At 41.0% G+C, this 16906-nt stretch overlaps 1 protein-coding gene across 2 annotated transcripts in view; it reads right to left on the reverse strand.

Moving 5' to 3' along the window:
* Positions 1–16906, reverse strand: part of LOC123774794 (serine-rich adhesin for platelets) — a 226400-nt gene that overhangs the window by 9923 nt on the left and 199571 nt on the right. For both annotated transcript variants that reach the window (XM_045769406.2, XM_069310765.1), the window contains exons 8-10: positions 16384–16834; positions 10059–10210; positions 842–9272 (exon numbers count right to left, since the gene is read on the reverse strand). In XM_045769406.2, coding sequence (XP_045625362.1) covers positions 6675–9272; positions 10059–10210; positions 16384–16834 — 3201 coding nt within the window. In that variant the 3' untranslated portion in view covers positions 842–6674. The remainder of the gene's footprint in view (positions 1–841; positions 9273–10058; positions 10211–16383; positions 16835–16906) is intronic.

A 16906-nucleotide genomic window follows, 5' to 3' on the forward strand; every position in this document is an offset into this window, starting at 1 on the left:
AAACCTGTACACCTGTTGACTGATGGTTGAGAGGTGGAACTAAAGAGCCAGAGCTCAACCCCAGCAAGCACAATTAGGCGAGTATATGAACGAATGCACATGTACACTTTCAAATGAATTAAGATACCTTGAGATACACAATGACTTAGTTTAAATAGTTTAAACACATTATGGTACTGATTTTGACATGCTGATGTCTGGAAGGGAGAGGGGGTGTGGGGGGTTATTGTCTGAGGTGGAGGACCAGAGGAGGGGGTCAGTGGAAGGATGGTGGCTGGAGGGATGCCATTGTTCTAATGGTTATGAAAACAATTATTGATGGCAGGAATTCAGTGGGTGTGTACTTCACCCGCACCATCACCATACTGTGCCCTGCTACAATCCCCCCCCCCCCACTCCACCCATGCTGTGCGGGGCGTATTACACATTATGGGATAACCGACTGTCTGTCCATTCCTGTCTGCTCGTTATGCTGCCCTTCCTTTTGAAAATTGTCTGCTTTATCGACTTCCTTCAAGACCACACGTTAGCCTCTTATCACGCCCTCTTACCACTCTCAGGGAGCCGGCTCTTCTATACAATAGTTACCACTCAGTCCCCAAGGTGAAAGAGTGTCCGGGCATATGACTTGTTACGTGTACTTATTTGCGATTCGTTTGGGCTGTCACGTGTGGTGATTAGTGTTGGGTAAGGCTAGGCCAGGTCAGGTCTGACTAGGCCAGGTCAGACTAGGCTAGGTAAGGCTAGGCCAGGTCAGGTCTGGTCAGGTCTGGCTAGGCCAGGTCAGGTCAGGCCAGGCCAGGCTAGGCAGGGTGAGAGAAGTAAAGCGGCAGGTACTTACGTTTCCGAGAAAGTAGCGGCGGTAGTATATTGTTGATTTAGATTCGACGACATCCTGAAGCTAGTAGGTGGCGGCCTCATCGCTCTCGAACTTGTTGTTGTTGTAGGGGATACGAGGCACACCCAATATCCCCCTTACATTGATCACATCGCACACTAATATTTTTACTATTTCGGACACCAGATTTGTCTGTTTCGTATATGTATAATTGTTCAATATTAAAACCACAATAGAATGCTCTAAGTACTTTCGTATATTAATACATCTTCGGAAGGAATGGTTCGCTCTGAAGATGTATTAATATAAGAAAGTACTAAAGGAAATTCGTTTCAATTCTTCCTCCGTGGTCTGACACTCTTATTATATATTGTATATACTGAATTATATATACTATGCTTATATAATATATACTGAAATATTGTTACATTTAACGTATGAAACAAAGTATATATCTGTATTTTTAATAAAATATAAAACATTAATATTTATCAACGTATCTCTGCGAATTACTTAATTTATCAGTATTGTACAGCCTGTGATCTCCACCTGGCTGGCCACTGATACCTAAGTAGCTTTCATGTGTCCGGACACCGGCGATAGGATTGTATTATTTAACTTTAAAGAGAGAGATATTTCTTGAAATGTTGTCACATTAACGTCTACATCTTCCTTCCTTCTGACATAGATTTTAAGGTTAATTAGCATATATGAAAATAAATTACACAATTTATAGGCTGGTGTGAAGGGCTTCACACTCTTAGAGCAAGCCATCAAGAAACTGTACAGTATCAAATGCATATATCTTCGCTTTCACTTCAGTTATATTTATGACAAGTATTTAAAGTGTAGCTTATATTTCTGCCTTTCTGTTGACATAGAAAACTTTCGTTTATTACATTATCTAGATAAAATTAGCATTGATCTTCAAAAGGTTGTAGTTGTAACTTCCATTATAAACAACATTATTATTGCAAACAGTAGGAGTTTCAAAGTCTCATTTGTATGGATACCTTCTCATATAGGTGTTGTCCAGCATGATGACACAAACAAGGCAGCTAAAACTGAATGTGATAAGCCTGAAGTTGAGTGGGATATGGGCATTCCAATCTCTTCTGTCAAAGTCGCAATATTTTAGGAAATTAGGGAAGACAGAAGAGCAGTCACTGACACACAAAAGCCAGAAAGCAAGAGTATAAAGAGCTATGACATGTTTATGTGCCTCTGTAACCTTTTCCACTACCGCCCACAAGATGATATATGGGGTGCATAATTAATGAACTAAACTAAGTAAACATGTTTAGAATCGAGAATTATATGAACGGACAGCATAAAACTTCCACTAGTGTCACAATGACAGTGTGACATTGTAATTGCCAGAATTAGGCTAGGATATTGATATGTATCGCAGGTGGCTGCAGGTAATGAATAGCCCCCAATGGTGAATATTCCAATTGTAAACTATGTGAACAAGAGCTGGGACATACTCACCAACACTATATCTGTGATTGCCCTGTTATAAGTGACTTCAGACCAAATGGTATAAGGTACTTTGAACTCTGTAATTACTTCATACACTTAGGAATATTGGAAGATATTCTTATGCTGTACCCGGATTTTGCTAACGGAGGCTAATAGATCAGCCTTATATTTTATGTTCTCACCTGATTGTTACCTTGAGGTAGGCCCATAAGTGGTAGTCCTCTTGAACCATTAACAGTATCAATAGATGATACTGGAGATCTGTGGAGGTGCGACTGGACCCTGCGTGACGGGAGATGTATCCCTTGTTTCTTGTGATTGATTGATGAGGATTAAGCCACCCAAAAGGTAGCACGGGCATGAATAGCCCGTAAGTGGTGTTCTTGTTTGTCACAGTTGATTTTTTTTTTATTGAGGCTGGTATTTTATCCCCTGATTCCATGTATAACTAACCATCCTGTGAGATGGGAATATTTAATGAACTTATAGCTAGTTTTTGATATACACTGTGTAATCTTTCATATAGAATAGGGTAGCAGCACATTACTGTGTATACCTAAGCTTGTTAATAATAACAAAAAAAAAAGTTAATTTCTATCGATAGGGAGAGCGATGGTTCAAAAATCCTTCTTTAAAATATGAATATCTTTCCTATCTCACTAAGATCTAATCTCTGTGATTAAAATGCAAAATTAACTTTGTCACTGCCTTTTTGATAACGTATACAATCATAAGCTTATTTGTGAATCTCTATTAAACAGTAAATCAGAGAGCGTGTAAGGTTCCGTGTTCCATGTCCGAAGAAACAGGGAGATTTTACATAAATACAGTACATGATAGTTTAAGTAGCGAACGCATACCAACAAATAACGATTAGTATCTATAACAAAAATATTGTTCTACGGAGTTGCTGGAGAAGGTTACCTAGATTTGCCTTGATGATCTTTTCCAGGTATATTTTGTAATTCAGCAAAGTTTTGGCATTTACAGCTTTGGCGGGTAGGCGGTTCAATGGGTTAATAACCCTGTGGGTGAAAAAAGCATCTCCTGTTCTCAGTCCTGCATTGTGGCTTGTTGAGCTTGAAACCGTTGCTCCATGTTTGTGTTACATCTAACCTTCTGAAGAAAATATCCCGATCAACAGCCTCTAAATTGTTCAGTATTTTAATAAGTTTCAATGAGATCCGCCCTGTCGTGCCTGGTTTTCAGTGTTGTTAGCCCAGTGGCCTTCAAGCGTTCCTGATACAAGAGATGACAGCTCTGGAATAACTTTTGTTGCCTGGTGTTGCACCTTCTCCAGAGCAGCTATGTCCTTCTGAAAATGAGGTCTTCATGCTTGGATACAGTAATCTAAGTGGGGGTGCACCAGAGATTTATGCAGTTGAACCTTTACCATCTTTTCCTTACAGTAAAAAGTATACTTGATTATCTCAAGAGTTTGGTTAGCTTTTCTGACTGCTGCACTCGCCTGTTGTACAACTTTTAATGAGTTGTGAATCTTGACTCCAAGGTCCCTTTCTTCATCAATCTGCTGTAATGTAATGCTATTAATTTGATAGACGTGGCATGGGTTGTTTTGCCCCATATGCATGGTCTTGCATTTGTCGATATTAAAAGCATTTGCCTATTTTCTGACCATCTGAGGGTTTCATGTAGATCTCTTTGTAAGGTTTCAATATTGTTATCATTTCCCACATTACCATAAATCTTTGTGTCATCTGCAGATTTGAAGATGTGGTTTGTAATATTCTTGTCTATGTCATTGATGTATATGACAAAAGTGTAGGTATTAAAATGGACCCTTGTGGTACCCCACTTCACACATTTTTCTATTCCGATTTTTTTCCATTTAGCACGGCCCTTTTTTTTCTTTCCTTCAACCATTGATTTATCCATTCTAATATTTTATCATTTATTCCATGGGCCTGTAATTTCCTTGCCAATCTTTCATGTGGTACCTTATCAAAAGCTTTAGCAAAAACCATGTATACTACATCCACCAGAAGGCCTTTGTCTAAGTAGCTGGTTACCTTTTTAAAAAATGTGAGTAAATTTGTAGGGCAGGATTGGTTTTTAACAAATCCATGTTGTGTTGATTTATATTATACTATAAATATCTTGATTTTTACAAAGTTTACAAAAACAAATAAAATAATTTTAACATTAAAATAAATGTGTTTAGGATATCAACACCCACAAGTGGAGATTTCAGAAAGGAAGAGAAGTATCAGAAGTTTTCTTTAAAGTTTTGAAGGAATAATTTTGAGATGAATTCATTATTATATGTGGATCATGAAAAGGTAATTTCAAGATAGATAGTATATTATTGTATGCCATGCTAATTTTTTCATGGAGATACTATACAGCATATTCAGCCGGAAAACAGTCTGGAAAATATTATGATGCCATGAGTTGGACAAAATGTACTTGAAAAAAGTGGCAGATATAAGTCATTCATAAAGAGTACAAAGTAAGTAATAGCATAGTGCAGAACATATACAGTACAATCAAACTCTCAGATGAAGTTCATTAGTACTTCACAGCTGACAAAAGATGAACACACAATTATTATACATAAGAAACTGAACAAACTGTCTGGATTAAGCATCTTACTGGTTATCCCTAAAAAATTACTGCTGTTTAACCTTTTCAAGGATTATTGAACTTCATTTAAATACAACAAATTTTATTGATTCTATATTTACAAAAAGAAAACAACAATCCAACAGCCTTGGCAAATAACCATAGAGGATGCAACCAGTCATATCTATGGAATATTAAGTTGTATGGCATTAGTGGATATTGACAAACGACACTGTTGATCTCTGGTTTATTTCTGTGAAAATAAAGGAAATAATGATCTGTAATTATGAAATAACATGTTTAACACAGCCAAGGTACTTCAGTCAAGCTGCCACAGTCTTTTTAAGTCACAGAGGCATCAGGATCAATGTCCATTGCTTACAACGGCTGAAGTTATGCAAAAAGAGAGTGCATTTGGTCAGCAATTCATTTACGTTACAACAAGAGGTAAAAACCTGGAAACAGGCATCAGCAAAAATAGGTCAACTTTAGTTCCATTGTATATAAGCTATAACAAACAACAACTCAAACTCACTGTCGTACAAGAACACCCATTTCTCGCAATTCATTGTTTAACAATTAAGCACATTCTTCTCTACCTTATGGGAGATTATCTGTTAAAGCATTACTCTTTAAATCATAACCGCAGTAGATGAAGTGACATGCATAGTCAAACTATTGCTGTGTGCTAAGCAAATTAACTTAAACAGCAATGGGTCTCTGTCGACATCCAACAATTGCAACGAAGGAGGCATCTAGAGTGATGTGGAGAGTTGCTGTCTCAACATACAGCTGTGTCAACAAAATGGTAGGATGCTTGATGATTAGGCTTTAGAAACACAGTTTTATGAATTTTGATATTATGATAATAATATTCCTAATATTTTTGCTGTTATCATAAATAAGGTACAGTACATATGTCTGTAGAGGAAGAATGATGCAATATGTATTTTAAATTTAAGATTCAACATTCTTATTAAATGATAAATATAGTTCTGTGTTGTCCAATCCTAAGCACCTTCTTGAGGCACCGGGCCTACCTACACCTACACTCATCTCAGCAGCCAAAAATGCTACCTACCATCAACACTACCCAAATGACATGTAAATGCACAGGGGTATAACATCTCTACAATAACGACTAAAACATCACATGTCTAAAAATAAATAACGGCTATCTATAGGGTTCACTATGCCTATCACAATGACATTGCATGAGAATGAAGCGATTCTGGGTGATGTGACTTTGTCGAGCTCATACCCACAAACCTGAGAGGGAAACCATCCACTGTCTGACAACAACAATTTCTACACCTGTTGAAGGTGCACAAAGTTCTAAGACTGTGGATAACGACCCTTACAAGCCTGCAGAATCAAAGTGCAGTGCAATCCAAGTTAGGCCATACGGCTTTTTGGCTCAAATGGCCACAGCACCAAAAGCACAGTTCTTGTGTGACTTACGGACACTATCCTACAGCAACCTTGCACTGACTTGCTACTCGTATTGCATCCAACGTACACACATTTGCACAGACTGTTTTAGTCAGCCATGTGCACTTACAAATTAAATAGGTGAGCATGTAATCCCAAAGGACCACAGTTCACAGCAGTTTAAGCGTTGTACCCTTGGTGTCTGGGCAGTTCCCCGCCCAGAAGTCTCTCCCTGTAAGGCACGAGCGGGCGGGGGCAGGGGGAGATGCCCCCTTTGCCTGCCTTCCACGCCACAGGGTTAACAAGATGGAGCAGAACCTACACTATGTAGTTAAATTGCTCACATAACAGCACAGCATACTGTCTTGCATGGAACTGGCCCTTCTCTAACAGATACATTTTGTAGTGGGTATGACTGAAGAGGAGGTCTGCCAGAAAGTTGGTGAGCTGGAGAAATTGCTGGTGTGGAGGTCAGTGATGACCCAACACCGCTGCTGCTGATATTACTACAAGCCTCTGTTTCATCACTGCTCTCTTCTGATTGCACGCCACTGTCACCCACTTCACCACGTGCTGCAGCATTATAATGCTTCAGGTAAATATCTGGGTTACCAAAGTGCTGCTCTGCCATTGCCATATCTTGCTGAACACCTGCTATGTGAGCCATATTGTTCAGTAATTTTTTTGCTTTGAGTATCTCAGTAGCCAGGGACATGGGAGAGGTATCTGAGGGAAGAGCCACTACATCATATTTATGTGGTATAGTTTCCACATCCTCGGATCCACACTCGCTAATGTTATCCGACTTGTCTTGAGCAATGAGAGTGGACCCACTTGACCTTTGATCATTAACAGGTGATACTGGAATAAGTGTGTCATCCAGTTCTACACCCAGTTGATAATACTTTGTGTATGCAGAGGGATTATACATATCTGGATTTTCTATAAGCCTATCCCCTTCATCATCATCAAAGCTATGGCTGATTGAGGCAGGATGGCTAGATGATGCCTCTGAATACAAGTGATCATAGCTGAGATTGCTGATGGTACTAGCACCATCATATTCTTCCAAAGAATCGGGAGTGGTACCCTGTATCCTATTCAGTACAGCAACCCTTTTGCTGCAGCTATCCATTCCCAAAACAGGGGCTTCACTGGATGCTGCAACGAAAGGGTTGCCTTTCACGTTTTTTGACTCCATAACAATGATGGATTTATTATCAGCTGAGATCCCATCTTCAATATACTCATCTTCTGTATCCATTTCCCCCAAAATGTCTTGTTCTGCTAGCAGGAGAGTCTGAATTTCCTTAGACAAAGTAAATGCTTTTTCTGGAGTTACGTCTCTGATCCACCTCTTGACAGCTTCTGTGACTTTCAGATCTTTAAAACTTTTATGATTTATACTATTTTCAGCAGTACCTCCATTATTTAAAGTACATTTTATATTTTGGCAAACAGTGGCATCTGTCTGACCGTCAAAAATTAAAGAGACATTTTGAGCCTGTATTTCTTTCTGATAACACTGAGCATCAATATTAATGTCTTCATTACTTGATGGTACTTCTTTCTTGGAGTGTTCATGAGGAGGGACACATTCTGGTAATTGTTCACTTAAAACATTTGCGTAACTTTCAGATTTTTCGTGTATTGTGGTTGTGGTTGGGAGATTGTTACTTTCATTCACCAATGTAGTAAATGAGTCATCTGACTTTATTTCTAAAACACTTTCTGAAATGTTTCTTTCAAATTCTTTAACTTCTGGTATGTCAGTAATATCAACAAATGTGTCTACAGTAGATTCATCAATACTTGCAAATTCTTTGCCAACATTAGTTGCACAAGGCTGTAAATAATTGGTTTCATTCTCAGGAACTTTGTCATGTTGTACTTGGTTTTCATTCGGTAACTCGGCTACAGCTTCAAATTCCCCTTTTGTTTGAAGTTCGGCACCGAGTTGTCCTGCATCTGATACACGATTGCAAGTATCAGTGTCTGTACCAGTTGATAAAGATATTACTTCTTGACAGCTTCTTTGCAAGCTATCAGCTTTATCACTATTTACTTGACTTTGAGATGAGCAGGAACCATCAAACAAAACTTCTTGTTGAACTTCTGTGCATAGAAAGTCTTGTGTATCGGTTTTTACAAGTGATTCTTTGCCATATTCACTGGAGTCTACATTTATTAATGAATTTCCATCAGTAACATGAAGTTGAGCATTATGAAATTCACCAGTACCAGCTTCTTGAACAGTGCACTCAAAAATACCTCCATGAGATGCAGTTTCTGGTGTTAGTCTTTCTAACCCATTTGTTGATATTCCTACTTGACATGGCAGTGTAATGGCATTTGCATCAGTGTGCTCTTCTGTACTATATGGTAGTGTACTGGCATTTACATCAATGTGCTCTTCTGCACTATATGGTAGTGTACTGGCATTTACACCAGTGTGCTCTTCTGTACTATCACCCACATTTGGATTTGTTGCCTGAGAGGTCTGCTTCTTACAAGTCTCCAGTTCATCACAAGAAAGCTCAGTTGCAGCTACCTCTTCTGACTCGGATACCCCCGAATCTGAAGATTCAGTGGAATCTGACTTGTCTGCTTTTGCGCGTTCATGCAATATTTCTTCTATTTGTCGTCGCTCCTTATCCTGTAAATCACTGAAGACTGTCTTGGATGCATCTTCTTGGCTGGCATCTTCAGACTGCTGTACCTCTACAGGTGGTGGTTCTGGGGCCACTTCAGGGAGGTAGGGAGAGTGTTGGACAGATACAAAACCTTCATCAGGAAGGTGCTGGTGGAAGGCTGGGGTTACATACTGAAGGCCATGAACCTGGCAAACAGATGCAGCTGCCTCTATAGGTACCACATAGCCACCTGGTGTTGCTACAAATGGCTCACCAGTATATAACTGCGGATCCAAGTAACTCTCCTGTAATAAATGAAAACAATTCTGTAACTGTGCATAATATAGTATAAAATATTAATAAGGTTTTAATGAGGAATCAACAAGGAGGCATTTAATACACAGTATGCATATGCTTCACAGTTATTTGAAAAGTGATTCAATGAGCATTTTAAAGATTATTCAAGTACTCATATTTCTAAAAAGAATATCACGAACAATAGCCATATGATATCATAATAATAATTATTATCCAACTTTTACTTATGAATTGATTCTTTATAGATAATTCTGAATGATGATCTATACTCATAGCCAGTACTTTGGCCTGCTTTTCATGAGAACTACACGAGGAACCCGCCCATAGTTGCCTACAGCCTACAAGCTAGCATATAATGTACATCACACTACAGATGATCAAGCTCTCTCTCAATAACTGCGAACTTGTCAAGCCAAGCAATAATAATAAGTTATTATTATTATTACAATAAATTATAGTCCAAAATACTAATTAGCAACACACAAGAAGACTAAAACTTCTAAAACTGATGAAAACTGGTTAATTATTTGTCAATTTATCAATGTAGCCAAAGAGAGCATACAAGGCTTGAGCATATTATTTCTCTTTATAGCAATTGTTTTTTGCCAGAATTATACTAGTAAGCCAGTATGTTTTTGGCAGAATAGAACATAACTGAAAAGTTAGCAAAAACTGTGAAAACTGTCTCAACAGAAATTGAATTTTCTAAGCAGGTAATATAAGAATTACTGACGTTTAGTACAAACGTTATAACAATAAATTAAGTTCCTTACTCCAGTTGAGGCATCTGCATGACGTCGACGCTGGTATTTTTTCTTTTTTCTCTTGCCATAACAGTGTTGGTGGGGAGGTGGTGGTTGGTGGTGGAGCTGCTGCTGCTGCTGCTGCTGTTGACTCGCTACCACCACTGGGTACCCATATAACACTGTAAACACAAGTAATGGTGAGCTCTCAAACTTTGTTCACCTTTAAGCTATTATGCCCGAAATGCTGTGCGTACTAGTGGTTTTACAAGAATGTAAACACATCATGCTATGTACTCTCATAAACTCAATGTAACGTCTTGTATATAAATAAATAAATAAATACATAAATACTAGTGCAGAAGTAATAAAATAACATTTAGATGATTATATAAACTTGTACATTAATACTAAGATAATAATAGCATTTATTTTAAATATTATAATTTGTCAAGTTTTCAGGATAAGTTCTAACACTTATTAAAATTTTGTGAGTATGATCAATTTTGCAGAATCCATTTGAACAAATTATTTTGCTAGACATTTATACAGAACCATTATAATTAATTAACCATTATAATTAATTAGATGATTAAATTAGCTGATTATAAAAAGAAAATGTCTCAATGTTTTACACTTTTTTGTTTTTTCCTCATGATGTCAGTCATGACAGCATGGCAAGGGACAACCACCAGGTCTCAATAGTGTGATGGCTGCAACCACCACACTGAATTATAGTGTGACAACTGATAACCATAACAATTCAGTGTGATGACTGAAAACCCTGGTGATTCAGAGTACTAGTACTTGTGGCGACTGACAACCACCATGGCTAGATGTGACAGGTGATAACCCCCACCACGACTCTCACCAGTTGATTGACAGTTGAGAGGCAGGACCAAAGAGCCAGAGCTCAACCCCAGCAAGCATAACTAGGTGAGTACAGTGTGGTGATTGACAACCACCTTGACTAATAGTATGGTGATTGACAACCATCTTGACTAACAGTGTGGCGACTGACAACCACCATAACTCACGGTGTTATGACTGATAACCACAACATCTCGGTGAGATGTTGTGGTTATCAGTCATAACACAACAAAGACAACAAAGACTAACAGCACGAATGGCAACCACGACGACTCACGGTGTAATGACTCACAACCACCATGACTCACAATATGACTGAAAATTACCTTGACTCACAGCATGACAACCCACAACCACAATGACTCACAAGCTTGATGATCTGACAACCAACCAAGACTCACAGCCTTGACAACCATCACAACTCAAGTGTGTGTGTGTGTGTGTGTGTGTGTGTGTGTGTGTGTGTGTGTGTGTGATCTGACAACCACAACTACTCACACATGACGAATAACAACCACCAAGTCTCAGTGTGACAACTGACAACCACGACTGACAACCACCTCGACTCACACAGAGCAAAAAGGATGCGGGATGGTCACTCTTCAAGCCCCGTCGTCCCCCAAATATAATAATAATATCACCATCAACAGCAGCACCCACGCACACACAAACTGTTCTCAACTCTCCACTGAATATTTATGACAGCAAACGGAACGTGCGTTGTAACAAGGAGCCGGTCCTAGGAAGAGGGGAAGTATATACAGCCTGAGGGGAGTACACGCCGAGGGGAACTACGCAGCAGCTGGTAACAGAGAACGGAATGTAGGTGACCGGTTTCAGATACGATCTTGCGTTATTTACAACCATTTCTATCATTTATACTGCTAGATGTCAACGAATCATTACTAAGTATGTTTTTTTTTTAATAAGGTAAAGTTGAAGGGTGCGTGTAAATATGTGTTAAGCTGCAGTAAAGCCATAATAAAATCATGAACTGGCTTTCAGAGTAGGTATGTCAGGTGCTGCCATCTGGGGAACATGAGCGCGGACTTTGAACGGGTCATGTTACTTACTTGAATTTACCTGAAGGTCATCCCAGAGCAATTACAGCCCTGTGTAATTGGTAAGTCCACTACGGGCTCACCGTAGCCTGTGCTACTTGCAACTTTTACTTCCGGGGTAGCATCATTTCTCTACTAGCCTCGACGGGGACAGGAAGCCAGCGTTTTGTCAAAAGTCCCCCATTTTTTTATTTGCAGCTGGAGTTCAAATTGATTGGGTGATCTTTTTTTTTTGCAGCTAGAGTTTAAATTGCAGTATTATCCTGGAATTTATTGCTTTGTCAGGTAAGCGGTTCCATGGGTTTATAAACCTATGGGTGAAAAAGTCTCTCCTGTTTTCTGTCCAACATTGATGCCTGTTGAGTTTGAAATCGTTGCTCCTTGGGTATGTTACATTCGACCTTTTAAAGAAGTGGTCTGGATCAACATCCTCCAAACTGTCCAGTATATTAAATGTTTCGATGAGATCCGCCTTGTCATGTCTGGTTTACAGTGTTGTTGGTCCTGTGGCCCTCAACCCTTCCTGGTATGAGAGTCGACTTAGTTCCAGGAGGATTTTTGTCGCCCAGTGTTGAACTTTCTCCAAAGCAGATGTGTCTTTCTGAAGATGAGGTCTCCATGCTTGGATACAATAATACCTTAACACCCTAGCCTAAAATCGTTAAGTAACACGTCCCAATCAAATAATAGATGGATTATAACATCTTATTCACTTGGACCATCGGAGCCTTGAACCACAGACCATACAAGCAGCAGCCCCGCAGGTCTACCTACTGCGCCACCAAAGTTCAAGGCTTCGATGTGTGCGTGTCTGTTTGCTCACCTAGATGTACTAACCTTTTCGTCCTTGCAGGGACGAAGTGACTCTCCATGATTAGTCTGTATATGTTCTTTATATTCCCTCTATTTCAGAAATCTTTCCGGTTTTGAAAGGGTAAGTGAGTATTGAACTGAACTCATGGCGGGACAGCACAAGTGGTTTGAATATTAGAAACATTGTAGTGGAATCCTTGGATTTGAAGGTTCTTATAAGCCACCGTATCATTTTCCTGGGTGATGCTATATTTATTTTATTATGCTCAGTAAACGTTAGAGCGTAAGTTCTTAATTCTTACCAAATTCAAGTACTGAATCTATAATTTATCACTGCTAAACATAATGTTATTTTTCTGTTGCCCAATCGAAATCTTTACTGATATCAGCTTGTGGTTTTTAAAGGTCTTCTACGGAAGTAATTTTCATGCTGATTTTGCATTGTTTACAAATGATGACACGAAGTTGTAACTTGTATTTTTGTCCATATCTGATATGAGAATGAGGAAAAGCGGTGTTGCAAGCACTGTGCCCTAGGGCACAAATAATGTCATCCGGTGAATGAGAGTAACAGGAAGAACAGATGTATGAGGTTAGTTATAGGCCGTGTATTTTGGAACGTTGACCAAATGAGGTCATTAACCTGTGTACTTTAGTGTCAATACTTCTCTTCTGGAGAAACTGTAGCCAGGAGTAATGAAGGAAGCTCTTATAGACCCTGGGCGATGTCACACCCCAGGAGGTAATCACGCGCAAGGAAATGTTTTGACTCAAAACAAATGAGTTGCCAGGCACGATGACCCAACGAGGGGGCGCAAGCCTAGACTGACAGGTCACTCAGTGTGGTGATCAGGGTGTTTGTTGTCCACGTCTCGCCTCCCAGTTACCACACGTGGACAACATGTCGTCTCGTAACTGGGTTATGAGTACACTTGTGCCTCCTAGTGATGAGACACGCAAGGGACGCATCTATGTGTCGATTCATCAAATAGTTTACGTTTTATGACAAGACACAAGGTGGTCTTAACACGAGGCTTCAGGTTAAATATCCAGTGCGACCATCACATGGCTGGAGTGCCACAGCGAGGAAGAGTGGCATAGGGTGCCTGTGAGAGTGGCACAGAGATCAGAAGTAGACAGAAAAGAGAAGGACCGAAGGACCAGGATATGGCTAACTAACAATACTTTGGTCCGGTATTGCTAACTGCATATTCAGCCGCGGGCATGGTTTTCTCCACAGAAAACACAGCAGAATGATCAGCAGAATCACTCTGCAATTATTATAGTTAAATGCTTTCAGGCTGACGGGGGTGAAAAGTCAAAACTTCCTATCCAGAAATTTGGGGGGTAGACGTGGTCACTCCGAAGGTCGTGACCTTGTCTCATTCTCTCACCTCACCTCTCCCTTTGTTACTCCTCACCTCTAGAACCTCACCCATCTTTCTCATCCCTATCATCTCTAGCTCTAGTATCTCGGCCCTCACATCTCCAACCATGTATCACCCCTCATCCCACTTCTGCTCTAGCCTTTCACCCATCACCTCACTTCACTTTTAGCCTCTCACCTCATCGTTCCTCTAACCTCTCACTCACTTCACCTGCCTCCTAGCTTAATATCCCTCACCTCTCTCATATGCCCTAGTCTGTCACATTTCACCTCACCTATACCCTGTTCTATCATTCTTCACCTCACATCTTCCATAGGATATGGGAGTGAGATGAGGAGTGAAACCCATAGGTTTCACTCTTCATCTCACGTCTCCCATCGTCTCTCACCCTCACCTCACCTATCTCCCCGTCTCTCATCCCTCACCTCACCTCTCTCACCATTCCTTCACCCTCCCCTTCGTCTCATACGCCTCAACATCCCCCCCTCGTCTTTTTCCCCTGCACAATCCTCTCCACAGGGAGGGGGGACAGAAATCTCCCGGGGCAGGCCATCAAACCAATCCAGGTACCCATTCCGCCTCCAGCCCCGAACGTCGCATCAAGATACCTCTAGACTCCCCGCTCGGCCCAGCACGGGGACACGACTATCATTTTTTCTAAGTCGTGTATCATCGAAAGACGATAAATATCCCCCCAGAAAATGTTTGAGATCAACGACGAATGTTGGAGCGAGACACGCTGAGTCCCCGAGGTCCCCGGGGAGCACACGCCGGCCAAGCAGCATCCTGGAGGAGGGGGCGTCGTCCCGTTAGGGCGCCCGGAAGTCGGGACGAACCTGAGCCAGAGTAAGAGGGTGGCTGAGATCCAGGGAGGGGCCGAGTCAGAGCAAGGAGATGGCTGGAATCCAGAGAGAGAGAGTAAGAGGGGTGGCAGCTTGCAAGGAACCACATTTGTCCCCCACACCACCTGCTGCTGAAGAAACAGAAATAGAACAGAGCGCATTCCTTCCCCCTTCCCCTATATACCCTTCCTTCTCTGTATTTTCTTCGTTTTTCTTATTCTCTCTCTCCCTTTTCATTATCACTGTGACTCGTCTAAATTCGATTTCGTCCTCACTAGCTCATCTTTCTTCTCCACTTTCCTGTACCCCTTCATCATCCTTTTGCACCTTTCCATTCCCCTTTCTTGTTCTGTTTCACCTTCTCCCTCTCCTCTCCATTCTCCGCCCTCACCACAGTGGCACTGCGCCAAATGATGAATATTTAACACTCCACTCCAATGTGTAAACAACACGTGGACACAGGCAAGACAATGTGTTACTCCCGACTGTCCGTGACGCGGGGACATGTGTTCCTCAAGCACAGTACTTGTCTTTCATATAGGCGTAAGACTCGGGTAGGGACCATGAGAGAAGTCCTTTATAACCATGGGGGATAGGAGCAGATGCGTTGTGATGTGCGCACGTCCATCAACAGTCATGGGATGTGCGCACGTCCATCAACAGTCGTGTGATGTGCACACGTCCATCTACAGTCATGGGATGTGTGCACGTCCATCAACATTCGTGTGATGTGTACATGTCCATCTACAGTCATGGGATGTGCACACGTCCATCTACAGCCATGGGATGTGCACATCTTCACCCTTACCCACCAGATGTAGAGAGGTGGTGTAGCACAGGTCTACCCCTGAATCACATCATGTTCACAGATGTTATTGCACATCTATTCTTTACCCACATATATTGTGGGCAGAGGTGATATATATATCGCTCATCAATCCTACATACACACATGAAGTGATATAAAAGACAATATTAATCGTTTCATGATAAGCAAAAAAAAAACATACTGAGACACAGGTTCGATCCTATTATATAGCCTCAATATTTTTCTCACATAGATATATAGCGTTTTTTTTATTTAAGGTAATATCATTGTGCATGTAGTGTAAACTTTCATATCTGTCACTTGTTTCTGTAACGATAGAACCTTGACATCAATCCCCCATGAAAAGTGACTCGAGAAAATTCACAACCATTTTGATTTGTTCCTTTACTAATGATTAGCTTGGCAGCCATGCACAACACTCAGGAACCTATTGTTTTGGGTGTAAACAAGTGTCCCCACTGTCTTATTTCTTACTTTGTTCCATCCTCTTGCTCGCAAAAATGAATAATTTAACCCCCCCCCACTCTTCCTCCTGCCATAACTTTCTCTCACCTGAGGGGTCGTAGTACGGGGTGAGGATGGGAACCATTACGTAGCCTTGAAGGATGTTGGCCTGCGTGCTGCTGCTATTGTTGCTGCTGCTTGTTCCCTCAGTCTCTGTGGCCTCAGTCTCTCTGGCCTCGGTCTCTCTGGCCTCGGTCTCTGTTGCCTCGGTCTCTGTTGCCCCAGTCTCTGTTGTCTGACTCTCTGTTGACTGGCTTTCCTTCTCCCTTCTTTCTCCCACTGCTGAGTCGACAGTCACCTCACTTGCTGTCATGTGGCTGTCTATCACCTGGTTGGCAATCGCTTGCTTGTCCACCGCCTGGCTGTCTGTCACTTGGCTGTTCACCACCTCCTCCACTGCCTCCTGGCTGTCTATTAACGAGGAGTCAGTGGACTCACTACATTTAGGACTGTCTGTTGACGTCGGCAATGGCGGCCTGGGAGAGGTGACACTGTCCGTCTGTTATGGAGGAGACAGGAAATAATTTCAGTGTTGCTACTTTCTTAAATACTTAACTTAATGATTATATAT

The sequence above is a fragment of the Procambarus clarkii genome, chromosome 68, assembly GCF_040958095.1.
Source record: "Procambarus clarkii isolate CNS0578487 chromosome 68, FALCON_Pclarkii_2.0, whole genome shotgun sequence".
NCBI lineage: Eukaryota > Metazoa > Arthropoda > Malacostraca > Decapoda > Cambaridae > Procambarus > Procambarus clarkii.